General features: G+C 32.9%; 2 protein-coding genes across 5 annotated transcripts in view; both read right to left on the bottom strand.

Annotated features, from left to right (window-relative positions):
* Positions 1-1835: 1835 nt before the first annotated feature.
* Positions 1836-4746, bottom strand: LOC139486130 (uncharacterized). Its single transcript, XM_071270849.1, has 2 exons — positions 4725-4746; positions 1836-4116 (listed from the first exon to the last, which is right to left on the bottom strand). Exon 2 carries the CDS (start codon positions 4114-4116, stop codon positions 3292-3294), a length of 825 nt encoding a protein of 274 aa, XP_071126950.1. The 5' UTR covers positions 4725-4746; the 3' UTR covers positions 1836-3291.
* A 10704-nt stretch (positions 4747-15450) lies between these two features.
* Positions 15451-23492, bottom strand: part of LOC139486128 (transmembrane protein 232-like) — a 46746-nt gene continuing 38704 nt past the window's right edge. For 3 of the 4 annotated variants that reach the window (XM_071270847.1, XM_071270844.1, XM_071270846.1), the window contains exons 15-16: positions 20354-20447; positions 15451-20023 (exon numbers count right to left, since the gene is read on the bottom strand). In XM_071270847.1, the coding sequence (XP_071126948.1) occupies positions 19880-20023; positions 20354-20447 (238 nt within the window). In that variant the 3' untranslated portion in view covers positions 15451-19879. The remainder of the gene's footprint in view (positions 20024-20353; positions 20448-23492) is intronic. The other variant, XR_011655483.1, reaches the window with a different exon arrangement.

The following is a 23492-nucleotide window of genomic DNA, read 5'->3' as shown; positions in this document are numbered from 1 at the left end:
ATACATGTAAAGATTATCAATGGTTGCAATTTGATAAACATTATTTTAATCTAAATACAGATATATTTCTATGTTTGGCATATATTATACCTGCAACTTCATTTTATGTTGACCAATCAGAAGACGACACACTTGAAAACATAGAAAAAGATATTACTAGTATTAAGTTTAGTCAACAAGGTAGTATTATAAAGCGTGGCGACTTAAATGCAAGGACAGGGTCAGAGCCAGATTTTATAATTAATGATGTTAATGATACACATATACCAATGTATGATAATTATAGTTGTGATGTTATTCAAGAAAAAAGATGTAGTTATGATATAAAAGTAGATTCAAGAGGTAAACAACTTCTGGACTTGTGTATTGCGTCCAAATTACGTATTTTAAATGGGAGAATGTGGGGCGATTCTTATGGTAAATACACTTGTATGAAAGCAGTGGGTAGTAGTGTGGTTGACTATGTTATCGTGTCAGAAGACTTGATTGCAGACACTTTATTTTTTCATGTTGCTGATTTTTTATCAACTCTGTCAGACTGTCACTGTAAACTAACATTTGGCATGTTAGCTAGTTATTCACATAAAAATAATGAGCAAGACATTACTATTTTATTTCCAGGAAAATATATATGGTCAGAAACTTCTACACAAAAACTTCAAGATACTTTATGCCAGCCAAATATTAAAAACAGTATTAAAAAAATTTTAGACTCAAAAATTAATCTTTCAGAGGACTATATTGAACAAGCGGCTAATGCATGTTTTAATATAATAGATAACGCTGCTAGTAAATGTTTAATATTTCGTAAAACAAAATTAAAAGGTGTACGTAAACATAAAAATAAAAAATGGTTTGACATAGACCTAGTACAAAAACGTAAAAGTCTTATTTCTAAAGGTAAGCTATTATCAAAATTCCCGTGGGACCCAATTATAAAAGGGTCTTACTATAAATGTTATAGAGAGTATAATAAGCTACGTAAATATAAAGAAAGGAAATTTAAACAAAACATTCTTGACAGTCTGGATAATCTAAGGGATAATAATCCAAAGAGTTATTGGAATCTCATTAAAGAATTAAAAGAAGACAATTCGGATGGTCCAGAAAATTCTATTCAAAGTAATGCCTGGTTTTCATATTTTCAATCTTTAAATTTTAACTCTGACAAATTTAAAGACAGATTAGAGGAAATTAGTAAAAAAGTAAATAATTTAGAAAAAAATTCAACTTTTCGTGAACTAGATTACAAAATAACCCTAAAAGAAATTTTAGATGCTATAAATAACAATTACAGGAATTGGCAAATAGACTATTGGAATGATCTTTTAAACTACAGATACAGAAGGCAAATTTTGTCATACGGGACCACACCCCTAGCTCAAGGTACACAACAGAATTCATTAGTGAGAAATTTTCCCGAAAGTGAAAAGGAATTTGGAGTTGTAGATACAAGCTCTGTATTTTTTTTTTTCATTTACTTTTTATGAAGTCTATTTCTGTGTATATATAGTAAGTTATCATAGTTGCATACTGTACATATATTATTCATTTTTATGACTGTTGGAAAAAAAAGTAAAATCAGAAATTTTTTATTCAATATTTAATACCTCAACATAAAACAAAAGTAACACATCTATAAATTCTTTGATAAAAATTCCTTTCATTTTCATCCTATCACAAAATCAATGATTCAACTCAAACTTTAACATACAAAAATAATAATAATAATAATAAAAGAAAGAAATATGATTTTCCTGCTGAAATCTTCTTTATTTGGCTTTAAACCAAAGTGATAAAACTACAAAACAATAAAGACTAGCAGAATTATATAAAAACAAGAATGTGTCCATAGTACACGGATGCCCCACTCGCACTATCATTTTCTATGTTCAGTGGACCGTGAAATTGGGGTCAAAATTATAATTTGGAATTATAATTAGAAAGATCATATTATAGGGAACATGTGTATACTAAGTTTCAAGTTGATGTAACTTTAACTTCATCAAAAACTACCTTGACCAAAAACTTAAACCTGAACTTCGCACTATCATTTTCTATGTTCAGTGGACCATGAAATTGGGGTCAAAACTATAATTTGGCATTAAAATTAGAAAGATCATATCATGGGGAACATGTGTACTAAGTTTCAAGTTGATTGGACTTCAACTTCTTCAAAAACTACCTTGACCAAAAACTTTAACCTGAAGCGAACGGACGGACGGACGCACAGACGAACGGAGGCACAGACCAGAAAACATAATGACCCTCTACTATCGTAGGTGGGGCATACAAACATGTGCACACTGCAGTTAAATAGTAACAACATATATCACTAACGTTACAGTTTACTCTCAACTGCCATCACACTAAAAATAAAGAGGTTAGTTCATGCCAATATTACAAAATTAGAAAGACAGTTCAAATCCAGGCTCTTTCCCTATTGCCAACTTGCCCTCAATTTTTCAAAAAGAGTAAAAACAACCATGTGCAAAGTGTGTGCCAAATTGACTTTCACTTATGATTATATGTCATCAGATTGTCAGGCATATTTTATAACTGTTTCCCTTCAGTCTGGGGTATAAAAATTCAAGGAGGAATTTTCGTAACAAATTCACTGAAAAGTTTTATTAAGGTTTAACTACTGGAATTTGAGGATCAACTCAATTTGAAAATAGGACATGAAAATGTATTGGTCTCAATAACAGATGTCTTCAAGGGGAATAACAATTCTTACATTGACACGTCCTTTCCCTGGAAGTGATGCTGTATTATTTATTTTGTATTATACAAAACACAAGCAATTTTCTTGATATTTTCAAAATAGTGAATTCTTCATTGATCATAAGGGACACCAAAGGAACCCAACTGGAAACATGGAATCTTAAAACAAGTTGTTCTAAAATTTATTCTTTTCTTTTTGTTTAAAAGACCTTGGTAAGTCTATTTGGCTAGATACAAGATCTTCCAGCAAAGGCCCTTATTGTTGGAAAAAAAGCAAAAAATTTATACAAGCATTTCTATATAATCCAGTCATAAAACATGTACCGGTAATGCATATTTACTACAATACCATAGTCTGCATCTTTTAACAGTACATAGTTCAATATTAATTCTATAACTTAAATATTTTGGACACTATTCTGTGTACTTTTTAATGATAATATTTGATAAATTAATGTCATTTAACAGGCTTATTATCTTGCCTCAATGACTATTTGTTTATGGAAAAGTTTTAATATTAGCATACTCCTCTCAGAACTCTTTATTCCTGCCAAGTACAAAGGAATCTTAATTGGTGTTAGAAGATATGACAATGTCTGCTAGTGGCTGAGATGTGTGTATTGTCGATTTTTTAAATGCCTTCTCCTGGCTAAGTAGCTTTTCCTGAAAGAATGAAGGGAAATTTTCTGATAAATTCCTTGAACTTGTCTCAACTGTATTTTCGTGGTTTGCAAACTTCACCTTTTTGATGACTTTTTGTTCTCCATAGATACCAGATTGATATTTCAAAGACAGATCATCCTTTTTTGTATTCTGCAATGTACCAAATGATTGCGTTTGATTCAGCTGTACATTTTTCTTGATTATATTTATTCTCTCTACAGCAACTGATATCCTGTCTGTACATGACTTTTTATAGGATGACTCCATCAAGGAAGACCCTGCTTTTCTTTTTTGAGTACTTAATGCCCGACTAGTTGGAATAATTTGGTTGTCATCATTTCTCTCAGAAATGTTTTCAGAATTAACAGCTTCCTTTGAAGACAAAACTTTATTACTAGGTAAAAAGTTAGCATTTTGTTTTGGCAGATCATATGATCCTGTCTTAACTTCATCAGATTGTTTTAGCAGCACATATGATCCTGTCTTAACTTCATCAGATTTTCCAATTATGCATCTTTCTTGTTTCTTTTTTCCTTCATTATTTGAAGCATCTCCACTATTTGATATAAAGGAAAGGTAACTCTGGATGAAATTTCCTCGACCCTCATTACCTCCCCTTTGAATGCCAAGGTGTTGATTTTCCTTGTTTCCACTATCTACATTCTTAGGTTTGCTCATGATCTTGCCATCATTGGTCAAATAAGATGCATCACAAGTAAGTGCATTCATCTAAATATGAAAGTAAACAAATGAAATCAATACAATAACATGAAAATTGTAGTGCATATATTTTATTTTCTAATTTAAAAAAAAATGTTTTTTTCCCACTAGAATTCTTTTTTTAATTCATTTCTATCTTAACATGAATAAAGATAGTGCTTTCATATCTTTGGCTATTTTTGTTGTTTAATTATGCAAAAAAATAAATCTTTATTTTAATTGAAACTAGAAATAAAATAACCCTGCCCTATCACTGTAGCATTGCAGAAACACAATGGGTCCACAACAACAGTTTTGAAATTTTATGGATTATGTGTGGATGATTGTTTTTTTTTTTTTGTTTAAGTTCAATGACCTCGAAAATTCTTCATTTAATTAGTGGAATTCAACATCATTACAACCCAGCTAATAAATAAATTCTTATATCTTAAAACTAAGTGAAATAAATATGCTAAATATTGTTAATTGAAAAAAAATGACTTTCCAGGCTGTTTGGTTGTTTTCTAAAGCCTCTATAATACAATGTTGCTCAATTTGCTCTGATAAAATTTCAATTATAGTTTCCAATCTTTTACTGTTGTCCATGTATTCGTTTATCCACCTAATCTTTGACTTACACTGCTTACATCTTTCTTTGGTTGTTTTGTCACTGCAAGGCACTAAAATGCTAAACAACGGATATTAAATCTTGGACACAAAGCACTAGAATAAGAGAACTCATAAGTAAGAATATCAAATGAAAGTTTCTCAAAATTTTCATTAAAACATGATAAAATAAGCTTATTTATATTGCTGTTTTTTTCTGCATATATAACATTTTTTTTTAATTTTGTGTATTTCTAGGTCAGATATTGGTTTTCATGATCATCAACAGGTCCTGCAGGTCTATACTGAAGAGGAAACTTAATTGTTAATACTTTTCTACATAATTGGATTAAATGTGATTTTCTGGAAAAAGAAAAAGAAAAAATTCTACAAAATTGCTATGACCAAATTGAGTACTATCAAAGATGCACAAGAACACAATTGTGTAAAATGTAACAACCTACATATTCACTGATGGATTATGGAGAAATTAAGAAAAAAATAGTATCTTTGTCATGTTTGTTGTCGAAATAAACACCTGCTTTATCCATTCATGTACATGGCTCCATCATATCAAATATACCATGTACCTTAAACAGAGAAGATGTTTGAAGAACAAGTTGCCAAAATTTATTCAACCAATTGAAGGAAGATGTCTTGTGGATGAAATTATTTATGCACTGAACTGTTATGTAGGGGGTCGATTAATTGTACACAGCAACTGAAACAAAAGACAAGTTAATTTAACATGGAAAGTGTTTATTTTATTTAATTTGCAAATATGAGCATAATATTAATAACATCACAAATGGTATGATATTCATAGCGTTTGGTCATTATTGTATTGTCTTAAACATGTTAAACAGTCAGCCTTTTGTTTTTGTATGTTTAATACTCACCATGAAAATTTGTATCAATAATTCAGTCTAGGAAAAATTATATTTATACTGTTTGTACTGTTATGAAATTTCCATAGAGGAAAAATAGCGGAAAACATTTCCTTAAGGGAAATTTGATGTTCAGAAATTTCCTTAGAGGAAATTTGAAGAACAATGATTTCCTTAGAGGAAATTTGTTTCCTTGAATTTTCCCTAAAGGAAAAGTGTTTGTCAAAAATTTCCTCACAGGAAAAAGTATTTCCTCCAAGGAAAATTTGAAGCTACACATTTCCTCACAGGAAAAAGTATTTCCTCAAAGGAAAATTTGAAGCCGCAAATTTCCTCAAAGGAAAATTTGAAGACGCAAATTTCCTCAAAGGAAAAAGAATTTCCTCAAAGGAAATAGAATTTCCTCAAAGGAAATAGAATTTCCTCAAAGGAAATATTTATGCAGCAAATTCCCTAAGGGAAATCTTTTTCCCTTGAGGAAAAACCAATTTCCCTTGAGGAAAAATCTTTTTCCTGTAGGGAAATTTGATTTCCCTTGAGGACAAGTACTTTTCCTCTGAGGAAATTGTTGAAGAAAGGGGCATAACCTTTTCAACAGTGGTGCTAAAGCCAAAAAATTTTAGGACAAATATCAGGTAACCAATACCAATCAAGTTCTCAACTTCATTTTGACTTAACTCAAGGTGACAACTTTTGCACTCAGCGGAATTGCAAACTTTTCCCGGACACTGTTGTTAGGCTATTTCTTTCTTTTCGGGCGGGGACTCCAAGCAGACAACATGCATGTTTTATAACGCAACTGTATATTTTCTTATTAAATGAAGAAAGTTGCCGGTCCAGTACAAGGATAGATCGGTTAGAAAGCAAGGTTTTAATTTTAATTAGATTGGAAAGCTTAATTTGAGAATTTAAATCGGAGAGGACGAAAAAGAGGGGGGGGCAGGTTCTTCCACAGGGAATATTTTTATCTTAGGAACTCTACATTAGAAAGTTTTTTAAAATTATTTATTTAAAAAAAAAGAAAGGGAAAAACAATTGTAAGGCAAATTGTGAAGGTTCTTTCTTCCTTTCTCCCGTGGGGCTATCTCGCATATATCTGGTTTACCGTCAAACCGAGCGCATGCATGTCTTTTGGTTGTTTCTGTCACTAGGTGGCTGTATCATTGACGTTTATCCCATATTTTCATATTGAAGCACAATGCACACGTAAATATTGTTTTAGAACATGAATTTAAAGTTTCATGTCATGCATACTAAAGTAAAGAAAAGCAAAAAAGCGACTCAAAGAACTAAATAGAAAAAGACGGAATGATCTGATTTTCTGTACCTCAAATTTTTTTAACTGAAACAAAAAAAAATGTCTTCACTGGGAACTCTCGAGCTGAAACCTACACTCTTCAGGTTAGCAGGGACAATACTCTGTCTTTAATTTTGTCATTTTTGCGCATTGGATCGTTAAAGACCCTGTCAGTGGTTCAAAGTATTGCTTATCAAAGACATATCTACTAATTTAACGAATGCTGCATTCGAATATGGACAGCTCTATTCATTCTCAAAACTTTTGCAATCTTTTGACATAGAAAACACCCTTTTGTATTTTAAATGGATATTCTACATTATGTGGTGTCGACTTTATGTTAGTAATGGAATTTGAATAACTTTGAAAAGTTTAATTTTTGTTATAAAACTTAAACAAAAGGTTGCCACATATGTAATATGATGGACACACCAACCTTTAATGACAGTACCCTTTTATGTTCCCTTATCCTTGGAAATCTTAAAAATCTTAAATATTTTCTTATTAATTATTGGTTTCCCCTTAAATATCTGACATTAATTTTAAATAGTTCTGTTTTAAAATTCATCTAGTAATCTTTCTATTATTTAAAATTATTAAAGGTTAAGCTTTTTCATGTCCAGTGGCACATATTACAGTGTTATCCGGATTCATCGTTATACGATGCGGGAAAAATTGCTATTGTCAAGTTCAATTTCAAATAAATAGATTCGTGTTGGAACAAAACTATGATCTGATGTACACTGATTGGTGTATTCATTGTTGGTCTTTAATGCCACTTTTATCATTATTAGCTATTTCATGGCGCCCAGCTGTTTTTGAGTATAGAAAGCTGAGACGCCTGGAGAGAACCACTGACTTTTGGCAGGGAAACTGTCAATCCTAGTCACTTAAGATTTGATATATAGTTTTGTTTTCTATTATTCAAATTGAAGAAACCAAGACATTTTAAAAACGATTTGAAGAAAACAAGGTAGCCGAGTGCATAGTTCTTTCAAACATATTATTTTATCGCTAGAAGGCTGTGTCGTCATGCCAAGAAATTGCCTCCGTTGAAATTTTGCAAACATCCCATAGAGCAAATTACATGGATGATTATTATTAACCATTTGGTATATGGCCGTGTTCTAAGCGACACGTACATGCAGGTCATACATTAATTTGTTGAATGAAATCCAATCTTTAACTACTAATAGATGCCGCAGGAGGTCAACCGGATTTTTAGCGAGGATTTCTTGGCATGGTTAACGTTAGATAGCCTGAAAGAATTTGTTTAACTTTTTTAATATAAAAGAATCAACGTCGATACAAATATCAAGCAGGAAAGGGACATACTACTAAAAAATGTCACTAAAACAAGAAGTTATTAATTCATACGGAGGTTTTTCAAAAAGAATGTATTAACTTCACTTTCCCGTATTTATAAACGATATTCTCTCAATGAACAAGAAAAGTTTGGTGACTTTGTTGATCGCATGATGCCATCTATCACTTTGAACCTGAAAACATTTTGTTGAACATGTTTTGCATCAAAGAACTAGTTTTAATCAAGGCATGCCATAAACTGGTCTGCTTTTAAAATAACAATAGCAATGAGGCAACTAAAACCTAAGAGCATTGCTATATTTTTACTTTTCATAAACATGTTTACTATGTGCCACTCGACTAAAGAACGATTCACGATTAGAAGTTGGCACAAATAACTGATATATATTGTAAAATCAGTGATTTGTGATAAGTGAAGCGGAGGGACGGGTGGGGGGGGGGGGGCACAACAACGGGTCTTGTCATCAAGAACATATGCACAAGATAACAAAATGAAAAATAATTTAAAAAAACAAACAAAAAACAGATGTTTTATGCTTCAGATGACCAAACAAGAGTGCACATGCATGTCTTACTTATCATGGAATTTACCATGACTCTGAGGTTTTACTACAAGCATCCCATTAACTTAACATTATAAATGTTCTATGATAATGAGTTCATGGTCAGACGAACCAGACAAGACCAGACCAGACAGACATATACGACTTACAAACTAATACTTTCCAAACTAAAAGACAAGTTGAAAGAGTTGGTATTACTTTGTTTCATTAAAAAGAATGGAGAACGTAGATACAAGTATCTTGTCTTGGGGAGGGATAAATCCTACTTTTTAAAGAATCACTCTGATTCAAACAAAAAATTCTCTGAAACTGACATTATCAAGATGCTTGATTTTTTTATTGACAGCATATCTGTTACGTTTGGAGGACGTGTTTTTCAACAGACTGTTGAAATTCTAATGGGAACCAATTGTGTCATCTTTTTGTCGACTTGTTTCTTTATTATTTTGAGGTTGACTTTATACAGGAACTTCTTAGAAAGAAAGATAAGAAGTTAGCAATATCCTTCAATTTTACGTTCCGCTATATAGATGATGTTCTCTCACTAAATAATACAAAATTTGGTGACTATGTTGAACGAATTAATTAATCTATCCCATCGAACTAGAGATAAAGGATACTTCAGATACAGTTAAGTCTGCCTCATATCTTAACTTACATATAGTGCTGTGTTGTTTAGTCATGCTAATTCTTTCTGTCATGATTTTAATAGTATGTCAGATGACGATAAATTTGTATTTTTATTTAGTGATGAAAATGTTTACTTTTATACTGCCAAAATCTGCTATGATATTTTACTGAAAAGAAAATGTTTATTATATTCTTAACATTTGTATACTTTTAATTTGTTTTATGTTACTCTTAACATCTGTATACTTTTTATTTGTTTTATGTTTTATGTATGTATATATATATATGTAATGTATATACCATTTTTATAGTCTCTCGTAACTCTTTTTAGAGTGGCTCTTGTTTTATATTGGAAATTGTAATATTATGTAAATGTTTTATAAGAGGTGAGACTCAAATAAAATATTGTCTTGTTTTGTCTATAGAAATTGACAATGAGGGTCGGTTGAAAACAAAACTTTACGACAAAAGAGATGATTTCAGCTTCCCAATTGTGAACTATCCATTTCTAAGTAGCAACATTCCAGCAGCGCCTGCATACGGAGCATATATCTCCTAATTGATACGATATTCCCGGGCTTGTATTTCCTATCATGATTTACCCGATAGAGGATTGCTAATCACAAGGAAGCTATTAAACCAAGAGTTCCAAATGGTGAAGTTGAAATCATCCCTTCGTAAATTTTACGGACGCCATATCACGAGTTGGTTGACCGTTATGGAATAACCGTTTCACAAATGATATCGGATATGTTCCTTATGTCGTGACTACAATGTCTTCCCTTTTCACGAATGTGACCTACCAAATTAGACTATTTACAGGATTTGTAATAATATAAGCAACACGACGGGTGCCACATGTGGAGCAGGATCTGCTTACCCTTCCGGAGCACCTGAGATCACCCCCAGTTTTAATGGGGTTCGTGTTGCTAAGTCTTTAGTTTTCTATGTTGTGTCTTACTATTATTTGTCTGTTTGTCTTTTTATTTTTAGCCATGGCGTTGTCAATTTATTTTCAATCTATGAGTTTGACTCTCCCTCTGGTATCTTACGTCCCTCTTTTACAAATAATCCATTCACCAAATATAGTTAACCTGTTGCTTATAGTAACTGATAAACTGACAAAATTACGAAAACTTATCATTGACCAATGAACTATGAAAATTTGGTCAAGGTAAGATAATATGTAACAAAAAATTTGTTCCGGCGTGACATTTGTTCCACCGGAACAAATTTCATAGGAAATATGTTCCACTGGAACTTATGTCACAGAAAATATGTTCCAGCACTATAAAATTTGTTCCGGAACTAATTTTTTAACCAAGTGTGAAATAAGTTCCGGAACAAAAATCACAGCACCATGAGTTTTGTTCCAATATTAAAATTTAAAAAAAAAGGGAAATAAGTTCTTTTGATATTAGTTTTAACATGTTTAAACGAAGGTATTTTATAGGAATCAATGAAAATGTTCTGCTCGAAACTTATTTCACAGAACATAAGTTCTGTGCTTGCATGGGGTACATTTGCAATTGAAGGAATGACTGTAGGATGAAGATAAGAAAATGATGCGATGATAATGTATCTGTGTTTTATGGTTTATGTGGTATTCAACCTCCTTGTTTCCTAATGATCTGTCATGGGTGTTCTAATCATACATGTACTTAGCTATGATAATTGCACATTTTTAAAAGAATGTGTCTTTTGTTTCTTTATGTCTTTTAATATAATTGATCAGTCACTTTGTCCTTTTCAAAAAGTACAAATGTTCATCTTTTACTATAATACTTTTTTTCGGAGTGACTTTTATTATTATTTCTTATTCTACTCTTTCCTGGCTCATAAGGTCCATTTTTAGTATTATTAATTGAGCATGTTATTAAAATTTTGCTTTACTCCACATGATCCAATTGGATGTTTACACTTTTTATTTATTACATTATCAATATAGTACATGTTTTTTATAATGACTTTAAACTCACTGATGACAAGTGCTCAGTATATAAGATAACTTGTTTAACCAGTGGAACATATTTCACAGACAAGGAACTTATTTCACCAGGTAAGGAACAAATTTCACAAATCCAGAACTTATTTCACCAGGTAAGGAACAAATCTCACAAACATGGAACTTATTTCACTAGGTAAGGAACAAATTTCACCAACCCAGAACTTATTTCACCAAGTAAAGTGTGGAACTTATTTCATAGAGATGGAACAAATTATATAGAAATTGTCTGTGAAAAAAGTTCTCCCAGAACATATTTCCTGTGAAATTAGTTCCACTGGAACTTTTTTCACAGGAACAAATTTTGGCTCACATATACCTGTCAGACAGACATGAACATTTTACAATTGTACCATACACTAAGCATAGCTGACCTATTGCTATTAGTATTTGGAAAACCAAGCAAAAACAAGAGTCTAACATTTACCAATTAACCATGAAAATGAGGTCAATGTCAGATGATACCTCCTACACCGACTTATCGCACCGCGGGTAAAATATCACGTTGTGATTGGTTTAACGCCGTCACGTGGTGACCCCCTATGAGACCGTAGGGGTTAGTAAATTCCATAGGGGGTTCATGACGCGTTAATGGTGACGTCATCTATTAATGTTGTTGTGATTCATTGTTTATTTTTATCATAAGGCAGCAGAAAAAGTCCAGCGTGCGATAAATTCGTTAATATACGGTTAACTACTGACCCCCTACGGACCATAGAGGGTGAATAAAATCCATAGGGGATTCGGCCTCCGGCCTCACCCCCTATGAATTTTACTAACGCTCTATGGATCCGTAGGGGGTCAGTAGCGAACCATATAACTTATAATGGACACCTTACATTCATTACATACACCACATACAGTTGACCTATTGTTTATAGTACTCAAAAAAACCCAGACCCAAACACAAAAGTTCAAAAACTTTAATTTTAATAGTCGAAATCGGTATACAGAAAACATATAAATTGAGCTTTAAATATGTTTCTGTATACAAAAACTTAACATTGACTTATGAACCAGGAAATTAGGTCAAGGTCAGGCGAATCCTGTATGACGGACATGAAGGCGTTGCAAGGAACCCATAAACCAAATATAATTATCCTACTACTCATAATAAGTAAGAAATTCATTTGATTTAAAAACTGTTATGTCAGTTATTTCAATCAGTGGTTGAACCATGAAAATAAGATCAAGGACAATGAACGAACGTAGTACGACAGACGGAAACTTCGAAACATTAGGTTTCTCGCAGCAACAATTAGGTATGATACCTATATTACGCATACTGCGACATTAGTATGCGAGACAATTAAAACAATGCCTGTGAGATAACATGTCTATAACTGCACTTCCAATACCAAGTATCATGACCAATTTACCCTGTTGCCTTTTCTATATGAACTATATTTTTGTGGGAATAAAATGACGTTTTAAATGCTTTGGCAGTTACTTTTGCTCTTTGTTCTTTCTTTTCTTTTTGATCATTTCCAGAAAAGTTTTTAAAGGTATGGTCTACACTGATGGTCAGAGTAAAAGATCGTTTATCTGGGTCATGATATAACAGTCCCAGTTGTTATGGCATAAATATTAGAGTAATATTAGAAATCCTATATGAAACAACAATAACAGTTACATCCCTGGTAATCTGAGACTATTATACTAGTCAACAAACTGGAAATGGCATGAATCATCAGACTATTGGTGTCAAACTGTTAAACTGAACATTGACCTCAGTAGATGACTGTAAGTGTTGTACTAATTCAATCATAAAATCGTGTTCTTTCATCATCTGTCTACACTACAATACCATTCAGGATACAAAATCATCACTAATAGGCACTTTTATTTGCCTTGGGTGAACACTTTTTTACAACTTTAATGGAGCTTTGTTTTACTGTGTCTGACAAATGCTTCCATGAAACTCTTATCATGTCCATGATTAGAATAAAACCTAAGGTTACTGTGAAATTGCCTAATCTAGAGGCAATGAGGATACTATATTTTTTGTAGATTTAATCATGAACATTTCAAAATTATCATATATATATTATGAATTTTAAAGTCTGGCAATACCATATATATAAAAGATGTGGTTAATTGTCAATGAGACAACTCTCCACCAGAGACCATGACACAAATCTTTTTAGGATACTATCAATGATTTTTTGCACTGAATTCATTGGAAGCTGATTGTGTAATGATTGTTATCTTAGTCTTAGATACTTGATTTGTTTTAATTGTTATTGGCTTTGAACTAGCTTCCAGTAACTGACAATACTCTAAGATCTTTGTTAGTTATTTTATTTTGTGTGTTGTATCAATCTGATGAGTTATACCCTTTCGACTGAGTTTTATAGTTTGTTCGTATGCAGTGCTGTTACACCACTGTCCCAAGTTAATATGAGGGTTGCCTTCCAACAGACATCTCTATGTGCCTGTACCAAGCCAGGAACCTGCATTTCAGTGGTTCTCGTTTGTTGCTGTATATCATTATTGTTTGGTCATTGCATATTTTTTTTACATAAATCAGGATGTTAATTCTTGTTTTTATTTGAGTTGTTTCATAGTTGTCAATTTGGGGTATTTTATAACTTGCTATGTAGTAACTAATATGGGTTTTGCAGATTGTTGAAGACTGTATGGTGGTACATGTATATACAGCTACAGGTTTTGGGGGGCAAATATTGTGATATTTTTATTAACAAGAAAAATGGATTATTAATACACAGCATGTTGACAATGTATTATCACATATGCATTACCTGTCCTTTATTGCCAATTGGGTATTTAGTTCGGCGTATGTCTATTAATAACAACCAATAATGTAAGGAATTCCCTACTGGCCACTTTGGAAATCTCGCTCTCAAATTGCTTTGTGAGATGTGGGAAGGAAACCAATCAGAACAAGGTCCTAATTTCAAATTATCCAATAGGCAGAGATGATTAATTAATTAATTATCATTCTTTTGGTTTAATTACTATTCTTTTGTTTTAATTACTGGATGCCTCATTTAGGCCTTCTAGATAATACAACTGCATGAGGCAGACAAATTGTAATTTGGCATAAATAGCGAATTTAAAATCCTATACTCACCCACCCTATTTTATTTTTTATTGAGATAGTAAGGTTGCTTCATCAACTAATTATAAAAATTTAATTGTTTTAATTTAACTGTATATTTTATGAATGTATAGAGTAGATTATATTACAAGAACTCACAGTTTTGATTTCATATCATAAATGAATGTGTATTCCCTTGAGTGGAATACCACAGATTATTAATTAATTAATTTGTGTATTGTTTTCAAACTGTACTGTTGTTAGACTGTTAGTGTTTTATAAATATGAAATTTAAGCATTAAACTGTAGTTCTTTTCCCAAACTTGTCTTTGTTTTACACTAGTAACCATCTGGAGTCACAGGTTTCATGACTGGATTCCGATCATAGTTAAGACATTGACATGCATCTGATCTGATTCTGGTCTAGATTCAAACAGCATCTATACACATACACAGGGGGAGGGAAATGGGTGGGGTTGTTTCCAAAGTGATGTGGATTAATATAAACAAAGTTCAACCATTTTAATGGGATTTTGTTCTTTTAGAAGTACAATGAATTAATTTCATATACTGCAGAACTCTTACAATTTTCAGAGACAGTGGTTAGGGCAATATGTGCACTTTATTGTGTTTTTTAATAACTGTGAGTGCTCTTCAAATGGTACCCTGAATTATTATGTTTTTGTGTGCTTCAGGCAGATCTAATGAGTCAAGCCTTTTTTAGTTCGTTCTTATTCTATGATGGTACACCACTGTCCAATAAACTGTTGAGGGTTTAAAGCTAACTATATATATATATATATATATGTATATATATATATATAAGTTTTGATCATTGTTGAAGTCTTGAAGGTTGTGCAGAGTATTATAGTCTGTTCATGTCTATATCCTTTAGTCTAAGGGTGTCATCAGTTGTCTCATTGGCAATCATACTTTACTTTATTTCTCGGTTTAAAATTAGGCCCTCTATAAATCATATAAACTTACAATTTTTTTTTAATCAAAGTCATTTTATTATTATGATTGTTCCAAAACTAACAACTTTGTATATAAATGCATCAATGTAAAAATATATGTACTGTAGACTTTTAATGGTTTTGTTAAGATCTATGCTCGTTTTCCATAAGATGAAGTCACAATAATTTACCATAATTTGTAGTTCAATGGCTTTGATAAAATTTTTAGAACTTGAATAAGTCAGTTTACAGATACTAAGGGTGCTATAAACAGTTTCGTACTAAAAACTAGGGGTATTTCCCCAGTGAGATTTACATACTGATGGAATTCCCTGCTATTTATATACCACTAAATGAAAAAGTTGATTGTTTTTTATGTTCAATGTGAAAAACATATATTGAAGTTCAATTAAAATGCCACTTTTGTCAAGATTTAAAAAAAAAAAAATGTTTTTGTGACTTCCTACTATATGGGAGGCAACTCCATAAACAGCTGATTTTCACCTGTTGCAAAAAGCACTTTGATTTGTCAGGTAAGATAGCTCCTTTCGGAGCAGGCGAACGTAGGCTGAAACTACATTTTCTTAAATCAGCCGGATAAGCTCTTCGAAATGCATATTATAAGAAATCTCAAATATATGCACAGGTTACTGATCCGTGTGTCCAAAGGTGGTCTGTTTTTAAGGTTTTTTAGGGGGAAAATGCCTAATTTCCATCTGATAACTTGTACCAATTTGCATGTTTAAACAAGAGATGTTGGATTTTTTTTTATTTATTCAGAAAGTTCATAGAATTATCTTTCCATTGATGTATAGATATCTATATAACTATGAATATCTGACTTCTGCATGATGGGTCCACTATTACATGCCCTGTTACAGAATGACGTCACGTAAAAAACTGTTGATTGCACCCTTAAGGGACAAATACAAAATATGGTGATGTTTTAGCATAGAAATGTGTTTGCGAATGGAGTAAAATAATTCTGAAAAATATTGTACGGCATGTATACATTAATTTAAAAGCATCAGTTTGGTATATTTAATGCAAATATTACAGATTTGTACATAGCAACCAGATATAAGAAAACCAGACTCTGTGCGAATATTGAAGTTTTTTAATTCTTTGCGACGTCATGATATTTTTATTCAATCTCTCATATATTTGGAACCAAAAGTTGCATATGAAAAGTGTAGATTTTTTCTACTTTGACCTTTACTCCTGATCAGTGTTACATAAAGTTTTATTCATAAAAATATATATTTGGTACTTTTTATAGTCAAAAAGGTACACATGCCATTCCTAAGAAAAACACTATTTCAATATTTTCTCAACTCAGCTATAACTTAGTTCATATAGTACTAGGGACAAAATCTATTTAAAGTAACTTTATTCATGCCTATTTCATAGTTTTTATTCTATTTATTCAAAAGAAACCCTATTTTATGATTTATTTTCTTTGTAAAACTGATGAAAATGTGATACAGGAAATGTTTGGGATTTGCCAGTTAAATTGTTTGCCATTGGCCAATATGCCACTACCGCGCGACATAAAAAAAGAGCTGTAGTTTCACTATTTGTGGTCACAATCCTTAAAGTAAGACATCATTTTAATCGGTATAGTGTACAGATTCAGAAAAGCTGAGAATTTTTTATATATCGCATACAAGGTTTTGCTTAAGGGTGCTATAAACAGTTTCGTACTAAAAACTAGGGGTATTTCCCCAGTGAGATTTACATACTGATGGAATTCCCTGCTATTTATATACCACTAAATGAAAAAGTTGATTGTTTTTTATGTTCAATGTGAAAAACATATATTGAAGTTCAATTAAAATGCCACTTTTGTCAAGATTTAAAAAAAAAAAAATGTTTTTGTGACTTCCTACTATATGGGAGGCAACTCCATAAACAGCTGATTTTCACCTGTTGCAAAAAGCACTTTGATTTGTCAGGTAAGATAGCTCCTTTCGGAGCAGGCGAACGTAGGCTGAAACTACATTTTCTTAAATCAGCCGGATAAGCTCTTCGAAATGCATATTATAAGAAATCTCAAATATATGCACAGGTTACTGATCCGTGTGTCCAAAGGTGGTCTGTTTTTAAGGTTTTTTAGGGGGAAAATGCCTAATTTCCATCTGATAACTTGTACCAATTTGCATGTTTAAACAAGAGATGTTGGATTTTTTTTTATTTATTCAGAAAGTTCATAGAATTATCTTTCCATTGATGTATAGATATCTATATAACTATGAATATCTGACTTCTGCATGATGGGTCCACTATTACATGCCCTGTTACAGAATGACGTCACGTAAAAAACTGTTGATTGCACCCTAAGTCACCTTCAATCCTATAACTTGGTGTAAGGATGTATTCTGTGAAGCATGTCAATAGTCATTTAAAAGTAGGCCATACTGACCTAGTTATTACACTTCAATGACTTTTATGAAGATTTATGTCTGTGTTCAAATCTGGAGATAATTGATCTAAATTGATACACTTTTTTTTTTAGAATAACAGCCTCCCACAAAAATTATCTCCCTTTGACCTGTATTTTCTCCTCCAGTAAGGGGTTCAATTTCACTTTCAAGTTTAGAACTAGATAATAAGTGAACTAATATATATTAAGCATTTTAAGAAAGTTTCTGACAAACATTTTGTATCTTGACCCCATAATAAACTGCTTGGTTATTTCACTGGATTTCAATTCCAATAATTTTTTTTGTGAAATTTAACGTCAACATTTATTTACTTGAAATCATTAAAATTAATATTATATCACAGATACAATTTAAAACATAAACAATGGATAAAAACTCACATAAATGTAAATAACAAATAGACATAATGTTATACAAAATAAAAAATGTAAATTTTGATATTAGATGTACAAATGTAAAAATGTGATAATGAATATACTGGGGAAATAAGTAAAACTTTTGTCTCAAGTAAGCAGTCCTGTTTCAGTCTCATTAACTGTTTATGATATCTAAATGGTAAATGTAGAAAGGTGTAAGTCTAGCAGTTATCTAACTTAATCTAGAGGCTAGCAGTCCTGTTCCAGTCTCATTAACTGTTTATCTAAATGGTAAATGTAAAATGGTGTAAGACTAGAGGTTATCTAACTTTATCTGGAGGCTTAATGTCTCTTGAGAAACATATAGTCTTATTTAGTTTTAATTGGTTGTAAAGAGTTAAGTTACATTTTTTCTCACAAGCAACAAATAAATCTCCTACTGGTTTTCATAGTCTATCACTGTATCACAGTAGTCGTTTCAAAGCTTTACTCAAATCATTGCAAAAAGAAAATTTGTTGTTTACTTAAATATAATTTCTAACAGTCATATGAACCAATATAACTTGTCGCTTTTATCTATTAAAGAACTTTATATATTTAAGGTATTTTAAAATTTCTTTCTTTATTTATACCAACTATACTACTTGATAATGATTAGTCTTACTGAGTGATAATGCATCTATACCTAATTTAAATGCTAAATGAAAATATTTAAAAAAACAAACAAGAATGTGTCCATAGTACACAGATGCCCCACTAGCAATATCATTTTCTGCTTTGAAATTGGAGGTCAAAACTCTTGGCATGAAAATTAGAAAGATCATATCACAGGAAACATGCATGTGTACTAAGTTTCAAGTTGATTGGACTTCAACTTCATCAAAAACTACCTTGACCAAAAACTTGAACCTCCTTTCACACTATCATTTTCCATGTTCAGTGGACCATGAAATTGGGGTCAAAACTTCTAATTAGGCATTAAAACTAGAAATATCATAGCATAGGGAACATGTGTGTTTTAAGTTTCAAGTTGATTGGACTTCAACTTCATCAAAAAATTCATTGACCAAAAACTTTAACATGAAGGGGGACAGATGGAAGAATAAATGGACAGATGAACAGACAAACGAAGGGATGAACAGATGCACAAGACTGAATCACATAGTGCACCTAAGTGGGGCATAAAAATGTCTAAAATAATTTTCTTGTCTAACTAGTTTATAATCCTTAGATAGATTAATCATTAGGTATATAAAACATAACACAGATTATATCCTCCTCTACATCATCCCTTGAAACTGAAGTTGTTTGACAATAATTCTTGTACTCTATTACTACAAAGCTATAAACATAAATGAAGTCTAAAAGGGATCACAATGAAATAAAAGCATCACCAAACTATAAAAAATTATGTCACAAATATATCCTTATTTTGGGGTTTTCTTATTAACAATGAGTGTTTGTAATAGCTGGAATCAATTTTACAACATTACAACTTTAAATCCACAGATAATTTTTTTTTTAGTTCCTTCAATTTCTAGCCTAACAGATGCAATAACAACATATTGTTACTCATTCCTTGCTCTTAATTTTGACTAAAATTTTCATAGTTCTAAACAATCGACAACATTTCTTTTTTTCAATCTAAATATTATAGAATGACTATCCTAAAATTTTTTGCAGTTTCTGAGCTCTTCTTTCTTCAAGTTCCTTCTGTCTATCTTCTTCTTCCTTTTGATTTATTTCGATTTCTTTTTGTCTACCTTTTTCTTCTTTTTCCAAATCAAGCTGCAATTCTTTTCTCCACTACAAGCAAATGTATTTGTTATATAAAAAAAATGAATTAGCTTTGCTTGAAATAAAATTAAGCATTCCTAGATAATTGTAAAAGGTTACTGTATACATACAGAACACAATTTTTTATGTTTTTGAAACCTTTTTCCTTATGTGAGAATTAGTTTCTACAGTAAAATCAAGCACAGATAATTATAAATCAACTTTATAAAAATTAAAGTCCACTAAAACAAATATTGGATGGAGAGTTGTCTCATTGGCACTCATACCACATCTTTTTATAAATATATATTGTGCTTAAGACAGTGACCTAAAAAATTACAAACAATTAAACATCTATACCTGATCTTCCACAATTCTCCTCAAATCAAAGCTAAGTCTAGTATTTACACCAACAGGTGGTTCATATAAAGCTGTGGCTAGCTGTATTTCCTCCCTAAAATATTTATTAAATATTTATAATCATTTGTGCTTAATTATTAAATAAATAAGCTTTTGCAAAGAAATAACTTTTATTATAAAGAATTTTTAGTTTTAACTTGTTATGTTGAGTTGCTGTCTTGGGGCCATTGTCTCACAGGTCTCTCAACATGCACTTGGGGACATTGTCTCACAGGTCTCTCAACATGCACTTGGGGCCATTGTCTCACAGGTCTCTCAACATGCACTTGGGGCCATTGTCTCACAGGTCTCTCAACATGCACTTGGGGCCATTGTCTCACAGGTCTCTCAACATGCACTTGGGGCCATTGTCTCACAGGTCTCTCAACATGCACTTGGGGCCATTGTCTCACAGGTCTCTCAACATGCACTTAGGGCCATTGTCTCACAGGTCTCTCAACATCCACTTGGGGCCATTGTCTCACAGGTCTCTCAACATCCAGTTGGGGCCATTGTCTCACAGGTCTCTCAACATCCACTTGGGGCCATTGTCTCACAGGTCTCTCAACATCCACTTGGGGCCATTGTCTCACAGGTCTCTCAACATCCAGTTGGGGCCATTGTCTCACAGGTCTCTCAACATCCACTTGGAGCCATTGTCTCACAGGTCTCTCAACATGCACTTGGGGCCATTGTCTCACAGGTCTCTCAACATGCACTTGGGGCCATTGTCTCACAGGTCTCTCAACATGCACTTGGGGCCATTGTCTCACAGGTCTCTCAACATGCACTTGGGGCCATTGTCTCACAGGTCTCTCAACATCCACTTGGGGCCATTGTCTCACAGGTCTCTCAACATCCACTTGGGGCCATTGTCTCACAGGTCTCTCAACATCCACTTGGGGCCATTGTCTCACAGGTCTCTCAACATCGACTTGGGGCCATTGTCTCACAGGTCTCTCAACATCCAGTTGGGGCCATTGTCTCACAGGTCTCTCAACATCCACTTGGAGCCATTGTCTCACAGGTCTCTCAACATGCACTTGGGGCCATTGTCTCACAGGTCTCTCAACATGCACTTGGGGCCATTGTCTCACAGGTCTCTCAACATGCACTTGGGGACATTGTCTCACAGGTCTCTCAACATGCACTTGGGGCCATTGTCTCACAGGTCTCTCAACATGCACTTGGGGCCATTGTCTCACAGGTCTCTCAACATCCACTTGGGGCCATTGTCTCACAGGTCTCTCAACATGCACTTGTGGCCATTGTCTCACAGGTCTCTCAACATCCACTTGGGGCCATTGTCTCACAGGTCTCTGAACATGTACTTGGGGCCATTGTCTCACAGGTCTCTAAACATGCACTTGGGGCAATTGTCTCACAGGTCTCTCAACATGCACTTGGGGCCATTGTCTCACAGGTCTCTCAACATGCACTTGGGGCCATTGTCTCACAGGTCTCTCAACATGCACTTGGGGCCATTGTCTCACAGGTCTCTCAACATGCACTTGGGGCCATTGTCTCACAGGTCTCTCAACATGCACTTGGGGCCATTGTCTCACAGGTCTCTCAACATGCACTTGGGGCCATTTTCTCACATGTTTCTCAACATGCACTTGGGGCCATTGTCTCACAGGTCTCTCAACATGCACTTGGGGCCATTGTCTCACAGGTCTCTCAACATGCACTTGGGGCCATTGTCTCACAGGTCTCTCAACATCGACTTGGGGCCATTGTCTCACAGGTCTCTCAACATGCACTTGGGGCCATTGTCTCACAGGTCTCTAAACATGCACTTGGGGCCATTGTCTCACAGGTCTCTCAACATGCACTTCAGGTCTCTCAACATGCACTTGGGGCCATTGTCTCACAGGTCTCTCAACATGCACTTTTTCCTATCTCTACATAATGAAATTATAATTAAGTGCAAGAGCATTGAGAAATAATTGACAAATTTTAGATATTTTGAATTATAAAACCAATTTTTGCTTAAATAATATTTCAAAAGATACCGTACATCGGGCTATTTTCGCTGGGGTGTAAAAGTTTGCTTATTATTCGCAGATAGAATAAAATCACGAAAATTAATTCTGCCAATTTAAAAGTGCACATGCAAGGTATTGATAAAGTTTTGAATCCACCAAATTAATAGCCGCTAAAATATTTCGTATACCTTTTTCAATGAAAATCCCGAAATTTTATACCCGCGAAAATCACCCGATATACGGTTACTTAAAGGGAAACTTCGCAAAAAAATCAAAAATTGATATTATGTTCATTCTGTATAAAAATGCTCAAATTCATAGATATTAAAGTTTTATTCCGCTAGATAAGCGATCACCATCGGTTTTAAATTTAGAGTATCAATTCTCTACGATCCGCCATTTTGTCTTCTTTCCCGATTAATAAAAACGATATGTCTATAAACCACAAAGAAACAAAACTACAGTAACCGATGTAGTCGTAATTGCGTGTCGATATCTTGTCAATCGTACGGTTGTTTTATCCGACTAACTAACTTGATACGAAAAATATTCTTACTTTTTTTAAATTACCATGGTCTGTTGTTTTTAAACTGTTGATATTGGAATTAGGTGAAAAGTCAAAGTTGAAATCATAAATAAGTGTTCCGTGAAAATTGTTTTCGAAAATCTAATTTGTTCATAATTCTTTAAAGTAATAAACAAATATATTTTGATCTTCCCTCATCTGATCACCAGCATGGCTAAAGGTATTACTTCCAAAGGTATTGTGAGGGGTGTGAGGTGACACGTCCAGGTATTCAAGCGATTTCCTGTCGGGCTTGCAAGTTCATGCATCGTTTCACTTCTGCAGGTATTGATCAGTGTACACGGCTGATAACTTATAACTTATAACTTTCCATTTTGAACTATCAGATGAATAATATACAACTCTGTCTTACTTGTCATTACTAAACTCATACGCTTGTTTATAAATAACATTTCTGGTGTAAAGAATATAATTCATAAACAAATAAATAATACCCAAAAAATAAGATTTGATGAAATTAAAATCTATTTAAATATTTTTTCCAATGGTGAATTTGGGAAATGTAATATATAGTCATTGTCAATAG

This window comes from Mytilus edulis, chromosome 8 (genome assembly GCF_963676685.1).
Source record: "Mytilus edulis chromosome 8, xbMytEdul2.2, whole genome shotgun sequence".
In the NCBI taxonomy this organism is placed as follows: Eukaryota; Metazoa; Mollusca; class Bivalvia; order Mytilida; family Mytilidae; genus Mytilus; species Mytilus edulis.
Note: the sequence above shows the minus strand (reverse complement) of the source record. Positions and strands in the feature narration are given on the sequence as shown.

Excerpts from the sequence above, each read along its gene's own strand:
- LOC139486130 (XM_071270849.1), bottom strand. The coding sequence starts at position 4,116 with ATGAATGCACTTACTTGTGATGCATCTTATTTGACCAATGATGGCAAG.